Source organism: Malaya genurostris, chromosome 3, assembly GCF_030247185.1.
Source record: "Malaya genurostris strain Urasoe2022 chromosome 3, Malgen_1.1, whole genome shotgun sequence".
Taxonomy (NCBI): domain Eukaryota; kingdom Metazoa; phylum Arthropoda; class Insecta; order Diptera; family Culicidae; genus Malaya; species Malaya genurostris.
Genome location: NC_080572.1, coordinates 161,677,405 through 161,693,924, shown reverse-complemented (window position 1 = coordinate 161,693,924; position 16,520 = coordinate 161,677,405). Strand labels below are relative to the sequence as shown.

Sequence of the window (16,520 nt, the reverse complement as noted above, 5' to 3'; positions counted from 1 at the left end):
AAAATTCATGTGCGATTCACTTGAAAAATGTCAAATTGAATATTTTACGTGACGAAAATGAATGTTATACGAACATTCCCTAAAATGAATAGAGTCATCATATAAGTTTTACGTGAATTGACCAAACGTCAAACAATCTACGTGAATTTTCAGTGTGAAAAACTCGATTTTGAAAATGGCGAACAGTGGCCCTCAGAGTGTAAGTAGTGTGAATATTTGTTATTTGATTACAATTTTAATTACATCGTCCGGACCATTCCAGTATGAAAGTTTTCATGTGTTCAACTTGAACGAGTGCCTGCGTGAGTTGCCCGCTCCTGCCGAATGCTTCAAACAGGCCGTTGGTCCACCGAAAAACGAATTCAAAATCGGTATGAAGCTAGAGACACTGAAACCATGTAATGCGACTTCAACCTGCATCGGTAGTGTTGTGGGAGTTCTCGGATCTCGACTTTGGCTTCGGTTGGATGGCAGTGACAACAAAAACGATTTCTGGAGGCTTGTCGATTTGAGATACCACGACGTTATTAGTTGCTTTTTAAGCTATTGAAATTATATGCTAATTTTCTGAAATAAATGATTTATTTTTCATGGTATATTTCATTTCATAGATTTATATAAAAATCTGATATCTCCCTTTTGACTTCAACCAATATATAAAATAATAATTCTCTGCTATCTAAATTTGATGTGGGCTGATAGGTAAATGTGATATGAACAGTACATTACATTTTTTCTATGAAACACGTAACTTTTACTGAGTTATGCATTAAACAGCTTTTAAATGCCAGTCCATCAAAACCTACGTGAAAAGTAGGGTGAAAATATTCACATAACTTTTCACGTAACTATAACATGATTTTTTTTGAGTGGACGGAATCGTTGCAGAATTGGCATATTGTCGCAAAACTGAAATGTAGAGGCGCTGCTTATTTAGAGATGATACTTTGAGCAAGAGCTGTCAAATCGGTAGGAAAATTTCTAATTACTCCACCTTTTCAACGATTTCTTATGCAAAAGGGCAAATTCATTTGAAAAATCATAGTAGAAGTTGAAGAAAAAGTTTTTACTCTGAGGTGGTAATGTTGATCTTAGTTCATTGTGCGAAATCTATCGTTTATTCACAATAGAGCATTAAACATGGTTTGATATCATTTTTCAAATGCCTGGAAATAACAAATAAAGTATCAAAAATAAATAGTACTCAATCGCTATACATTCTAGTACTGGAGAAATCAACATTACACTGGTTTCTGTTTAAAAAAATGTTGATCCGAAAAAACCTAACCTTACCCAATTTCACACATTTCTGAAGATTTTCCGATTTTAATCGTAGTTTACACTAAAAAAAGTTGTAGTAACCACTTTGAAATCGATTTTCTTCTACTCCGAGTATACTTTTATTGCTGATATCTATTTGTACTCTTGAATAAACGATAAAAATGTTGCAAATCACTATTGCCGATATGAAAATTTCCGAAAGAATCCTCCTTTTCTTGGTTCCATTTTTCATTGGCAGGTGTCGCTGTCGGTATTCAACTTTGCGACAATGTGCCAATTGCGGTATAGAGGTCAAATTAGAGTGACTATAATCAGAGTGGCGACAGCTGTTCGTTTGGAATGACAGCTCCCAGTTCCAAACGAGCAAACGACCTGTCAATTCAATGTAAAGCTAATGGAATGTTTTGAATTGTTGCCAAAATTACGGATGAGATGTCGTCACTCTGGTTATAGGCACTCTAGGTAAAATATCTGTACAAATACCGATAAATCGGTATAGCTGGCAACGTTGCTTGCACCGCGGACTGGAAAAAATCACATTAAAGAATATTTTATATTAACCGTGTAAAGTGCAATTTAGCACAAGATTCGTTTGTTGTCATTTCTAATTCTAACTAATCTGTAGATTGTGCGCACCATTTTTGGTTTATGATCTAGTGACTTTATTTTCGTCTACTTATCAGTGATGGCTTCAGAGAAACCTGCACCTAGTATATATAAACAACAGTTTTTAGACAAATATAATGAATTGGTTTCTGCAATCAGGTAAGCAACTTATCAAGTATACAAAGAACGCTGTTTTTGGATGATATTTTGTTATAAGTTTACTGTTCGCTAAAATGACCACGATAAATAACTATTGCAATCAGCATTTCAAAGTGGGATTTTGTAACTATTGGAGTGCATTTGTTAGATTGAAGAAAACAGAAACGTTTTCTGTTTTTGTTATCTTATTTTCAAAATTTCTGCAAAGGGGGCTAGGGTCCACTAGGAGATTGATAGTACCTATTATCTCTCTCCGAACAGTACTAGCCTAGATGCCGTGTGGAATCCGGCGGAAAAAAATGAACCAAGAATAGATCCACTGGGTTCCTGCTTCCATGTCGTAAAAGGCGACAATTGCAGGAGTTTCTTTTTCCTTTCAGTTATCAGATATTTTCAATGTTTCACTTCTGATTACTCTATTTTACTAAATTATCTCTTCATTCAACCTATCAATTTCTGTCTAGCTTTGGAAAAAGGTTTTATTTGTTTTTTTTTCTTCCATTGATTGTCTTTCATGATTATAAATTGAATGATAAAAATCAACTATTGCGCAAATCCGTTGATATTACAAAGTTAATAACAGAGATAACATATATCCGTTATTGAATACATAGTAAAAAAAAACACTTGATATTAATATTTCAAACAATAAATTAATATTTTTCTCGGTAGCCGGCTGCCCAGATCAACCAATATAACCAATTATTAATTTTAATAAATAATTAAAATAAAAAAGTGGAAATAATAAAAAATCAAGACGCGCGTGAAATCTGTTGAACTTTAATTGGTGATTTAAAATGATTTTATAACAACTGTTTAGAATATGTTAATGCAAAGAATCAACTATTTTGTCTAAATCCTATTCACTCGTTTATTTTGTATTACGTAATTTCATTTATAAAAAAATAGGGAAGTTTTTATTTTTTACGCGATAGTATTGCAAATTTTTCTTCAGTTTCCTCGAATAAGAGATGTGAATTAAGACTTCCCGGGACTTCAATATCGGGTTATTGTTGAAACGTTCACTCGGGAAGTCAGTGAGTTTAGTGGTGCATCCGAGCATCTTGAAACCGAAACATACTGAGTCGCGCGCGAATAATACCGATACTGAAATTTTTACTAACAAATATCCTTCTCCCGTGACACTTGTGGAGTGCGCAGTAGTATATACGGCCTCTAGTAACAACGAGTGTTGGACTAACACCCCTTCCCATTCCTCAGACGATATACGTTCGGGCCTGGCCGGTGCCGGTACTGATCAATGATTTCTGGGATTACCAGAAGATGTACATTGAAGGATGATTTACCGGTCCCAGGTCGGATCATCTAGAAACTCCCTGTACAATTTCAGCTAATCCCGATCAGTAAAGGAGTAGCAACCAGGGGTGGTCGCTCAAGCTCAAAGCTCAAGCTCTTATTTCCAAAAATTTCTGCAAAATAAGCTTCGGTAAAATATGGTTGAATAATTCTACATTGCTGAATTGCCTGCAAGTAAAGGTACCCGTCAATCTGAGGTATCCGGTATCACGTTAATCTGAGTCGAAACGGAATTGTGTCCTATTTAGGGTTACTACCTGCGCTGGTCTTACAAGCCAGTTGTATGTTCGAGCCCCGACCTGGAAGGATTCTTAGTGTCAGTAGGATCCATAGTACTAGCCATGCAATGATTCGGCTGCGAAGTCTGTTGAAACAGAAAGGCCAAATTCCACAAAAGGAATGTAATGCCAGGACTTTGCTTTGACCTGCCCGGATCTCGCCTGGCAGTGTCGGGCCTAGAAGTAGATGCCGGTCTTACAAGAAATTTGCAGGCCCCAGTACGATCGACGACTTTTAAAGGTTTCGTTCCAACGAGATGCGTCTAACTAGCGATCAGTACCCTAAAAACTCTAGATGATGAGTTGGTATAGCAAAAAAGTGAAAAAGTTCATCTCAGAGATAGGACTCGAACTTTCTAACCTTCTGGATTTCATGGAACCGTTTTTTCCAATTTAACTAATATATTCTATATTGCATCCAGGCTTTTTCTTATTATATTCGCATATCCTAATGATAATTTCTAGTAATAAAAACATTTACAATTATCTTAATGTGTGATAGATTGAAGTCAAATCCTAATGATACACAAGCAAGCCAATAATAGCATTTTTAGCACCGTAGTTAGTTCGTCATAAAGGAAGTAGAAGAAATTTACTGTTGCGAAGAGCACGGGTTCGGACTTGATATTATTTCGCGGAGCAAAGCAGAGTAGTTAATCTTATCATTCAACACATCTGCAATTAATAAAGCAGGCAACATCTCGTCGAACATGTAATGTATCAATACCGATTAGTAATCCGCGATTTTCGTAGCTTGGTAGATGGTGAGTGCGATTCTATTACATTTCCCCGAAAACCATTTCGTCGTAAAATTGCTTGCAGAATGAATGAACAATCCCCCGGAAAGCACTTCCCAGAGTGTACCTTATTCCAGAAAACAACCCCCTAATATACTGTTTCCAGACCATTCTCCAGAATATAAAAAGTCGAACCTTTCTTCCAGAAATTTTTTGCCCAGGAACGGGGCTACAACGTTTGGCATAAAGCCGTTCGGTATAACGCCGTTTGGCATAATAGTTATATGGCAAAGTCTTGGCATTACATTCCTTTTGTGGAATTTGGCCTTTCTGTTTCAACAGACTTTGCAGCCAATTCTTAGCGTACGGAATCATTGCATAGAATACTATGGATCCTACTGACACTAAGAATCCTTCCAGGTCTGGGTTCGAATACACGACAACTGGCTTGTAAGACCAGCGTCCTATGCATTGAACCGCCAACCCGGGACAAATAGTTATATGGCATAATGATCATTTGGCATAACAGATCAACATAGAATGTGTTCTAATTTACTGCGATTTTGAAAGGTCTAATGCGGTTATGCCTCGTCGTGCTTATTCTCGTTTCGCGATCCGATTCTATACGGGCAGTTGATAATTGCGATAGAATCATTTTACTGTTACCGCTTATACTAACTATGTTCAATCTTTGTATAAGTTGTGTCTATGAAAATGTACAACGAGGGTTTTGAAATATTGCAACCTAGTCCTAGAAGCATCAAGTCGAATCATCGATTCGATTTTCTGCAATAATTGTCAACTTGCGATTCTTTCTTGGTAAATACCACACAACACCGTTCATTATTAGACCATTTTTTAAGGGCCGTGAAATACTCAGAGTATGAAGTGTAGCGAAGAAATGTAGAAAAATTCTCTCACGGTTTATGCATTGAGAGACACGAGTTCTTGAAGCATCTTCTACCGGATTGAAAATGTTGTATACAATATAGATAAATATCGAGCAGCTTCTGTCAAATTATCGGTTATCACCAACACTGCTCGATTTGTTGCGAAGTACAAGGTTTCAACAAGTTTGTTCATCACCAATCACATATCCTCAACGATCATCATCCTTAACAGTTAGTGCGCTTGTGTATGCAAAGGTGTACAATAATGCAAGCAATTGGAATTGGAAAGCTGGAAAAATCATTGAAGTTATCGGAAAAAAGAATTTCAATGTTCTCTTGGATCAATCCTCATGTGGTCGGAAACCGTCGGAGCCTCTGTGAATTCAAAACAAAATACAATGCTGATTCGAAGTTGCATTTCTTCTCAACCTCACACGGTAAGGGACCATGTGATGCAATCGGTTGAACATTGAAACGAATGGCAACAAAAGCTAGCTTGGCAAGTGAACATGAACATCCATTAACAAATGCGAAAGCTTTATACGATTGGGCTTCTAAAAGGAATCAAGACAATTTCACTGCATTCTCGGATTGTTATATGTCACAAGAGGAATATGACGATGATGCAGTAGATTTTAAAGATTTTTATCAACAAAAAAAAATGATTCAAGATACACAAAAATATCATTGCTTCATTCCAGTAACAGAAAATAAGATTAAAATATTTTCAACAGACACAGAAATGAGGTATCATATTATATTTAAAACTGCAACTTGAATACAGTTCGCCTTGGCATTGCTTATGGCAAACCGCACCTAATTAATAAAAACCCTTCCTAATTCACCTAGAGGTGTGATGATGCCTTTCTCTTTCTTCATAACAGTCTAATGAAAATATGTTTTATCTTTTTATTAAATAATTTCGGACACTAATTTGGGCTCATTCTTGACACCAATTGATTCAGATTGATTCGAGTAGTTCACAAAAGCATGCTTCAGTGTTTCTTGTCATATACTCGGCATCGTTTTTCCAACCAAGCGCTTGACATTTGCGTTTGTATAAGAAGAGTGATGCTAATCTAAAAATTCTTCTTAATCCACCTAGTGGTGTGATAATGCCTTTCTCTTTCTTCAAAACAGTCTCATAAAAATATTTTTTACCTTTTTATTAAATAATTAGTGACACTAATTTGGGCTCATTTTTGACATCGAATGCAATTTTAAGATTTTTGACATCAAAAAAAAATTTTCGATTTCGGAAATGGTGCTTTCGAAAATATTCAAACTTTAACTGCTGGGCAGCAGCACCCCTTACCCATGTCCGCTTTAGCTCAAATTTTGCATGAGCACTTTTTTCGTTTTTTGCTTAAACTTTTGAACAATAGCGCTTTACAAAATTAGATGTGATCTGGGATCTGGGATAAATATTGGCAACCTTATATATAAGAGCAGTAAAAACAACGTGTTTTGTCGGTTACGTCACTTATACCATTATATCTCCGAAATCAAAAGTCACAGCCATTTGGTCTTCAAACTTGAACAATGGTCCTTATTCTGCGAGTCGAGTGACGTGACTCGACAAATCTCACCTCACTGTCACATGACTGTAGTCACCCTATTCTAGGAGTCGACTCGGGTGACGTGACAGGTTCATTCTATGGTGAGTGAGATGGTGAACCTCAAGTGACGAACGATTCATTTTCCCAAACGTCAAAACGAGTGGGAAATGTTGCCGGTTGTGAGGTTAATTTTTGGAAATGTTACCGGTTGTGAGGTTTAAACTTTCTCGATATAAATCTTTAGTGTTGAATTTGTTTTCGGATTCCGGTTTGTTTTTTTTTCGAATCACGAGTTCCGTTGCCGTTAGTTAGTATAAATTGCCGTTGGTATGAATAATTAATGTCAATAATCCTGGAAATCGCTACAAGTTACTGGCCTTAATATATTTCTGAATCGTTTGCTACGATCGGTCTTATTTGCAAAGTACGCTTCTGAGGAGCGGAATATCAACTGTAAGATTTGTTTATTTGATTTAAATTAGATATTAAGTTTACCTACATTGCAGTCCAGATCACTGTTACTCATTCGAATAAAATGCTTACCGGTGGACAAAGACCCGTTGTAACATTCTTGTTCAAGTTGAAAGGATCGTACAGGATTCCTAATTGTATTCCTCCCAGCTAATCTCTCAACAATATCGAGTAGTCATAATGGCTGCGGTTTAGGCAAGGACGAGTCCAATTAAAGTGTTGGTTTGATTATGGTACAGTGTGCTGGTATTAGAGTCTGTTTCTTCTCCGAAATCACTGGTTACTGTTAACAATGCCAGCCGTTCAATATAGCACCAACGAATATAACGAACCAACGGACAAAAGGTACTTTCTTTAAACAATGAAAGATCACGGGTGCTGATCTAAAACACGACCGATCGAGACGAGAATTTTATTGCTACTACTGTTACATGCTTTTTGATTGCCTTATATGCTATCAAACTTATCGTTTTTGTTTCTACCTGCTATTATCACATTGACTTGGTGATAACTAGAGAGAATGAGATCCTCCTCTCGCGATCATCAGTGAGGCTGATGATCGTTGTAGGGTGGTTGATTATGTAAGGTTTCAGATTATTTTACATACCGGCCGCCTTGAAATACGCGGGTAATTTCAACATTTCTATCCATTTATACATACTAACTAAACTAACACCACTAAAAACTAGCTTTACATATATACAGTGTTTCATTCTGAGGAATTTGATTCTGTGGCAAGGGATGAAATCCTTCTGCTACTGTTGTATCGCTGATGATCCAGATGATTTATTTACACGGTGATCGATTGAACTGGTACTGTACCGATGGATGCGCGTGCACTCCGATGTACCGTACCGATGGATGGATGGTGCACTCCAATATTTTGAAACTGAAGAACGACGATTCTAGCCGCTGTGACGTGATGACTGACTGAAACAGATGAGAGACGATTTTTTACCAATATTAACCAATTTTCTAACGACATCCCTGAAGCGGAGGCTTGCGCGCCTCCGCGGGCGCCTTCGCGCCGATGACGTTGACTACACATTGATGACACATGGAGCCTTATGAAGTAGTATCCACGATGTGACGAGTTGATCTACCATAAGATCATGACAACGAATCCACTTCGAAGATTAACTGAAGGGGTGATAGTTGCTGATTTGAGTGAGACGCTTGACGAATGATGAGCAGCAATTGTACGACAGTTCCAAGGGATCAGCGATCCCGCAAGGGTGGATAAGCACTATAGGAGACAAACATTCCATAAGTTTTTTGCAGTTAATTAAAACACAAACACTTAACTGGTCCGCGGGAGCCAGTTGACTCCCGCAGGCGACACTGCGCCTTTGTTGGAGGAAACTCAATTTTCCCCTCGTACAGATGTGTTATCATTATCGCAAATGGCAGAGGACAAATCTTAGAGATGCCTCGGGAAAAGCTACCATACTTTGTTTTGACAGTAACAACCCTGATGTTTCCATCGTTTCCACGAGTGATACTTGTTACACGTCCGAGAGCCCATTTGAGTGGAGGAAGGTTTTCGTCCTTAACTAAAACCATCGTTCCAACGAAAAGATTTTCTCGCTGTCTTGTCCATTTAGTTCTACTGTGCAGATTTGATAAATATTGTGTAGACCATTTATCCCAGATATGCTGTAGACATTCCTGTACTCGTTGCCATCGTGATAATCGGGATTCCGGAACTTAGCGGAGGGCTGGCTCTGGTATAGCGGTTAGCGGGCGTTGTATCAAGAACTGCCCGGGCGTCAATGCTTCGAAGTCTGATGGATCGTTACTCAACGGCGTAAGTGGTCTCGAGTTTAAACAGGACTCAATCTGCGCCAGGACTGTCTGCATCTCATCATTTTCAAACCAATGACTCTTCGCAGGTGCTGCTTCATTGATTTTACAGCAGCCTCCCACAGACCACCAAAGTTCGGAGTTCTTGGTGGTATAAAACGGAATTCCAGACCGGAATCCGCTGCTTCAGATAAGATTGATTGCTGAGATTGCTGCGATAAAAAGGTTCTGCGAAGCTCGTCGAGTTCTCGTTTGGCACCAACAAAATTGCTGCCATTGTCACACATTACGATTTCGGGTATGACGCGTCTTGCGACGAATCTTTTAAGAGAGGCCAAGAACGCAGATGTTGTTAAATCGACTACCATTTCGATATGCACTGCTTTCGTTACCAAGCAGACGAATATTGCAGCATAATATTTCACAGGAACCCGTTGTCGATTAGGATATTTGATCAGAAACGGACCACAAAAATCAACACCGACACGAGCAAAGGGGGAAGCTGGAGTCACACGCTCTGAAGGTAGGTCCGCCATCAGTTGATCGTGAACCGTCGGTTTATTTCGAAAACAAATTACACAACGGTGTACAGTCTGCCTTGCAAGACTACGAATGCTAAGTGGCCAAAATTGATCACGAACTCTAGCAATTAGTAGTTGTTGGCCTGCATGCAGTAACTTGTGATGATAGTGCAGCATTACTAACAATGTGAGAGGATGATCTTTATCGAGTATAATCGGATGTTTTCGTCCGATTGAAATATTAGCATTCTCTAGTCTGTCACCCACGTGAAGAACACCATCCTGTAGCCTTGGGTGAAGAGAGTTGATGCGAGATGACGAACTCACTTGACCGTTTCTTTGCAAATCTTTAATTTCTTGATGAAAACGTTCTCGCTGTGCGAGCCTTACTAGATGGAGAAGAGCCGTATCTAGTTCAGCACGTGTTATAATCCCATAACGACGTTTGTTGTGGTCAGATTCCTGTGCGTTATGTTTGAATCGGAGTAACCAAGCTGTGATTCTTATAAGACTTGACAACGATGATTTAAGACCGAATATTTCACTTGGTGAAACAATATTGATTGTCATGGAAACGCTCACGTTTTGTTCCAACTCCGAAGGATCGATTTCATTTTCTGTCACATTTACCACACCTGGCCAGCTGGTTTCATCCTTGCGTAACCACAACGGTCCGTACCACCAGAGGAAATTTCCGCTTATCTGATCTGCAGTTACACCTCGCGATAACATATCGGCTGGATTCTCCGTACCAGGCACATGATTCCATACACCATCTCGAGTTCCGTGTTGTATTTCTGACACTCTGTTTGCAACAAACTGCTGCCACCGTGACGGACTAGAAGACAACCAATATCGAACTATCATTGAATCAGTCCAAAAGTACGGACGTGCAATTATTTTCAGACTAGTAGAAGACTTTTCGTAGAGATGAGCGAGTAACAAGGCAGATGATAATTCCAACCGAGGAATTGACTGTTTTCTTTTCCGTTTTCCCAGGTCCTCCATTGGGGCAACTCTAGATTTTGCCACTAGCAAATGTGATGAGAAACTTCCGTCAATCTGCTCACATCGCAAATATAAACATGCTCCATAAGCCTTTGTGGAGGCGTCGCAAAATCCGTGAAGTTCAATGGAACGACAATCTTTGCTGAATGCGACCCAGCGGGGAACCTTTACGTTGACTAGATCGTCCAAACTTTTCCGAAAATCTGTCCATTGTTTTTGGAGGTCGGCTGTAAGAGCATCGTCCCAAGATACCTTCTGCTTCCAGAGGGACTGGACGAATATCTTAGCCGAAATGACTATTGGACTGACTAGTCCAAGAGGATCAAATATTCGGGCCAAATCAGATAGGACAGTTCGTTTGCAAATTTCAGAACAATTCCACGTTGGAATCTTGAATTTGAAACTATCTAATCTAGGCTCCCATACGAGACCAAGCGTTTTTATGGTTGCGCTTGAATCGTCGAGCTCAAATGATGTTCGATCATCCTTGAATTCATCGGGTATCCGCATTAGAATCGTTTTACAGTTGGAACTCCATTTTCGAAGTGTGAATCCACCGCCACCAAGTAGTCTCTGCATATCCTCGCACAAACGAATACCATCTCCGATGTTGTCCACACCAGATATCATATCGTCGACATAGAAGTCATTTGCTAATACTCTAGCCGCCTCTGGGAATTTACTTCCATCAAGTTCAGCTAGTCGGCGTAAACATTTAGTTGCAATATATGGAGCCGAAGCAGTCCCGTAAGTAATGGTGCTTAACTCGAACATACGAATAAACTCATTTGGAGTGCTTCTCCAAAAAATACGCTGCAGACGACAGTCGTTGGGCTGGACTTGTATCATCCGATACATTTTCTCAATGTCTGCAACTATTGCGAATCTATGCAGTCTAAATCGCAACACTATTGATACGAAATCGTCTTGTACTGTAGGCCCCACCATCAGGGCATCGTTGAGTGACGGTCCATTATTGGTCGAACACGAAGCGTCGAACACCACGCGCAACTTGGTTGTTATGCTGTCCGGTTTGAGAACACAGTGGTGTGGTATGAAATATTGAGGTGCTATGCATTCTTCATCCTCTAGAATTTCACGCATATGTCCAAGTCTATGGTATTCCTCCATAAACTGTGTGTACATAAGCTTAGTTGTAATGTCGGTCGCTAAGCGTTTTTCTAATGAGAGGAACCGTTTAAGAGCTGTCTGTTTTGAATCTCCCAATTGAGCAATAACGTTGTCTCTTTTAGGCAGTGATACAACAAATCTTCCAGTACAGTCTCTTATAGTGGTGCGGTCAAACCAAGTTTCGCAAGCCGATTCCTCAACGGACAGTATATCGGTTGAGTGGCAAGTTTCTAGCTCCCAGAACTTGGTTAATAAATCATTAAGTCGTTCACTACATGTGTTAGCTACCATTGGTCTACAATGATTTAGGTTATCCGACACCTTACCACTTATTATCCATCCAAGTTCTGTGTTTTGCATTACAGGACCCTAGCTCCCAAGCCTGATCTTATCCGTTGTCATTAAATCAAAGAACAAGCCAGCACCAATTATCAAATCGATCGAACCAGGTTCAGAAAACCTTGGGTCTGCTAATACTACATCTTTGGGCAATACTAAATCGTTCACAAGAATCCTTGAAATTGGAAGATTTTGCGTGACTTGCGGTAAAACATAAAAAACTTCCTCTTCTGTGAAACAGGATACTCGGGATCGAATACGAGCGATGACGGATTGTTTGCAGTTTTTCGTAGCTTGTCCAATCCCACTGATCGAGAGGATTTCACGGGAGCGTTTGAATCTAAGCTTCTGTGACAGATTTTCCGTCATAAAACATAGCTGTGAGCCACTATCAAGCAAGGCTCTAGCTAAGGTGGAATTCCCATAATGGTCTTCAAGTATCACGAGAGCAGTTGCGAGTAGAACCGTTCGTGATGCCTTGGTTTCAAAAGCAGAGAGCTTGTTTGCTTGACGTAGGAAAGTGCAATGAATTGGTATTGATTCGATTAGATAATTGCTGATGAGTTTGTGTTGGGTTCTGTGTGTGTGAGGTTGATGGTGTCTGAGTCGTGTGTGGGTTTTGCGAGGTCAATTGCGGTTGTTTGTTCGGTAGTACTCCTGGTGCGTTGCTGCCAGGCTGTGTTGAACCTTGATGCAGCATCGTGTGATGTTGTTGACCACATAACCGACAAGATCCACGAGAACAGGATTTGGATACATGACCACGAGACAAGCAGTTAAAACACAATCGACTCGCCTTTACTGCACTCCTCCTTTCATCTACCTTCATGGATTTGAACTTCCTACACTGGAAACCTTGATGCTGAGCTTCACCGCAAAACGGACAACCTTCTTGAGCTGAACTCGTGTAGCTGCTGAAAGATCGTGATGATCTTTTCAATTCATGCGACTGACAAATTGAACGATCGGAAGTTACCGACTGAAGAACAATACAATGATTTTTTAGGAATTCTAATATAGCGGAATATCTGGGCACATCGCGTGATCGATGTTCTGTCTCCCATAAGCGAAGTGTTGTGGTGTCTAGCTTACCAGCCAACATATGTGCTAAGATTGTGCTCCAATCGGGCGTATTTTCACCTAGCTTATGTAACATTTGCAAATGTTTGTCAAATTCGTTTATTACGTGGTTTAACGATCCAAAGCTCTCCTTTTTCATAGGTTCTATTGCTAGTAGAGCATCCAGATGGGATTTAACAAGAAGTTTTTTGTTTTCATAGCGAGATTCTAGGGACCTCCAAGCTATAGAATAGTTCGCGGCCGTCTGTTCTATCGAAGAGATTTCCTGCAGCGCTTCTCCTGACAAGGACGTTCGTAGATATGTGAACTTGTCTATGTCGGTAAGCTGTGTATTGTCTGATATCAAATTCTTGAAGGTGTCTCGGAAAGTGATCCAATCGCGCAGATTTCCGCTAAATGTAGGGAGCTTGAGTTCAGGAAGTTTGACACGCATCATTGAGAGAGCTGGCAAACGTTGATTGGGTGGTTCTGCTGGAACAACGAAGGAGCTGGATCCAGGCGGATTCAACAGAAGTTGCATCGAATGTTTCAACTGAAAGTATTCATTTATGAAACTCTTTAGAATCTCTTCGTTTTCCTTCTCTTTTTTGGTTCTCGTTCGCGCTATTCTAGTTGCCAGAGCTTCTTCTGATTCATCCGGATCAACAAAATCCTCTCCAAGGTCTTGGTCTTCCATAACCAGATCAATACGCATTCGAACTTCACAAAACAAGTTGTACACTTCATCCAACTTATTCATACGCATTTGTAAGGATCCCTTATCGCGCTGCTCTTGGTAATTTCTAACGAAGTCTTTCATCACATCTATCATGTTCTGTAATTGCCGTTCCTGCTTGCATAGCCGTCGCAACTCATCGTTCGGCATATTGTACCCCTTTCACTTGCACTTGCCTGTAATTGACCGACCGAAATAATTTCCGAAACCGTATAGAAATTGACAAACCCACCGACTAGCAGACAATCAGAATAGCGAAATATATAATAAATAAATAATCAATCAACCTTGAAACCAACAATTCAGGATTATCAATATAATATAATCAAACTCAAAAATGCAACTTTATCGATTTTATTATTTTTTGCCACGTGCAACCTTTGTATAAATTCACAATGGCGGTCGTCTGATCATGCATTCAGAACGCCACCCTGACTGATCTGTCTCTCTTGCTACTTATCTGGTTGTTTCGCAGCTGCTGATGAATTTCTCGATGTGGTTCAGATCCGACCCATGCAACTCCAATTACTTCATGCAATTCCGGGGCTTCATGCAATGCTGATCCGTTGTAAAGATGACCCTTTGTCTCCCGCCAATGAAACGAGCGAAGATGGTGGTGATTTTCGATGATGGCGTTTAGCACAATAACTTTCAATTGTTCCACTTTGCACGAACTTAACAACTACCGGATTGCATGCGAACATCCGGCTCGAAGGACCAAAAATGTTTCTTCTCCGAAATCACTGGTTACTGTTAACAATGCCAGCCGTTCAATATAGCACCAACGAATATAACGAACCAACGGACAAAAGGTACTTTCTTTAAACAATGAAAGATCACGGGTGCTGATCTAAAACACGACCGATCGAGACGAGAATTTTATTGCTACTACTGTTACATGCTTTTTGATTGCCTTATATGCTATCAAACTTATCGTTTTTGTTTCTACCTGCTACTATCACATTGACTTGGTGATAACTAGAGAGAATGAGATTCTCCTCTCGCGATCATCAGTGAGGCTGATGATCGTTGTAGGGTGGTTGATTATGTAAGGTTTCAGATTATTTTACAGAGTCTTCATGAGGCACAGATGCCCTGAGTATAATTTTCTATCTCGTTATCTGAACATCCTTCCTCTCACAAAATAATTCATACCAAGCCACTATGCTGAAGATTGAATATTCAGTTTTCGACTGACTGATGATTGGCTTTTAACGGTCAAATGTTTCTGAGAGTTTCGAATGACTTTGGGCCACATAAACTGTTGCATATCATTTATTTAGTTCGTGTCAAATTAATACTGGGTAAGAATTCTTAGTTACACTTAAATATTATATACAGTAGCAGGAGCACAGAATAAGCGATGGCGATTTGGCGATCTCAGAAAATACTGCAAACAAACTAGCACTTTGTCTGCCAGCTACTCGAGAGAAACCAACTCCTGCACTCCTGCTACTTCTACAAAATCAAATTCCTGCTAAATAACTTTTAGTTGGGTTTAATCGAAATAGTGCATGAGACTAGACTCTTGTTTTGCACTTTCGAGCAGCAATGCAACATTCTGACGGTGTTTCATTGCCATTTCTGCTCGAAAGTGCAAAACCAGAGCAATCCACGCCACCAGTGTTTTTCAATGAAAAACGGCATAAATCAACAGTCTGGATGAAAAATAAATATATTATGATTAATATTCAGCATGGAATATTTTGTCATTGAATTTTGACATGAAAACACTTCCTAAGAAACAGCTGAGTACATTTTTGCAAATTTAGACCATAATAAAAGGTTTTATGGTCTGCCTTTTTTTTTATGTCACTTCGGGTTCCAGAACAACAGGGCAAGTGTGTTTAAAATGTATTCCGCCATGTAGAGCAAAATGCAAAAAAGACAAACTTCTGGAAACTTGCCTTAAAGCTTTTCATAAATTATGTAGGTTGTGCTATATGCTTAAACAACTTTCCTTGTTCAAAATTCAAAGCTTTTGTTCCTTAGTAACATTTATGAAAACATGAGTTATATGAGAAAAGCATCATTACACCACATTATGTGGGTTAAAACAGTTTTTTTTACAATAATCTGTGCTTTCGCGCATTTCGTGAGTATTAGTCCTTTCATCCCAAAATTTTACAGCTCAATCTCTCTTCTAATTCTCTGGAAGTATACATTTATCCTAATGTATGAGAATTGAAATTTTCATAGCTAATGGCCTAACAATAGCTTTCAAAAGGTCCTAAGCTTTTTAAAATCTGTTTGGTCATCTCCGAGAAACTTGCGCGGTAAAAATACAACGCGTTTTGTCGGTTACGTCACTTATACAATCATATCTCCGGAACCAAAAGTCACAGCCATTTGATCTTTGAACTTGATCAATGGCCCGACAATAGCTGTCAAACGAGCATAATTGTGTTAAAATCACACACACAGACATTTGCCGATCTCGTCGAACTGAGTCGAATGGTATATAACAATATGGGCCTCCGAGTCTCCGTTCAAAAGTCGGGTTTTCCAGCAATTCTAATACCTTTCTATAGAGAAAGGCAAAAGGGCGTATTCTAACGAAATGTAAATTTTCTCAATTTAGTTCCTTATATATCTCATAAATGACTGTATTTAGGAAGCTTTTTC

General features: G+C 39.3%; 1 protein-coding gene across 1 annotated transcript in view; it reads left to right on the top strand.

Annotated features, from left to right (window-relative positions):
• The first annotated feature begins 1,840 nt into the window (after positions 1-1,840).
• Positions 1,841-16,520, top strand: part of LOC131434821 (uncharacterized) — a 33,210-nt gene continuing 18,530 nt past the window's right edge. The window contains exon 1 of the mRNA XM_058601991.1: positions 1,841-2,046. Within this exon, the coding sequence (XP_058457974.1) occupies positions 1,967-2,046 (80 nt within the window). The 5' untranslated portion in view covers positions 1,841-1,966. The remainder of the gene's footprint in view (positions 2,047-16,520) is intronic.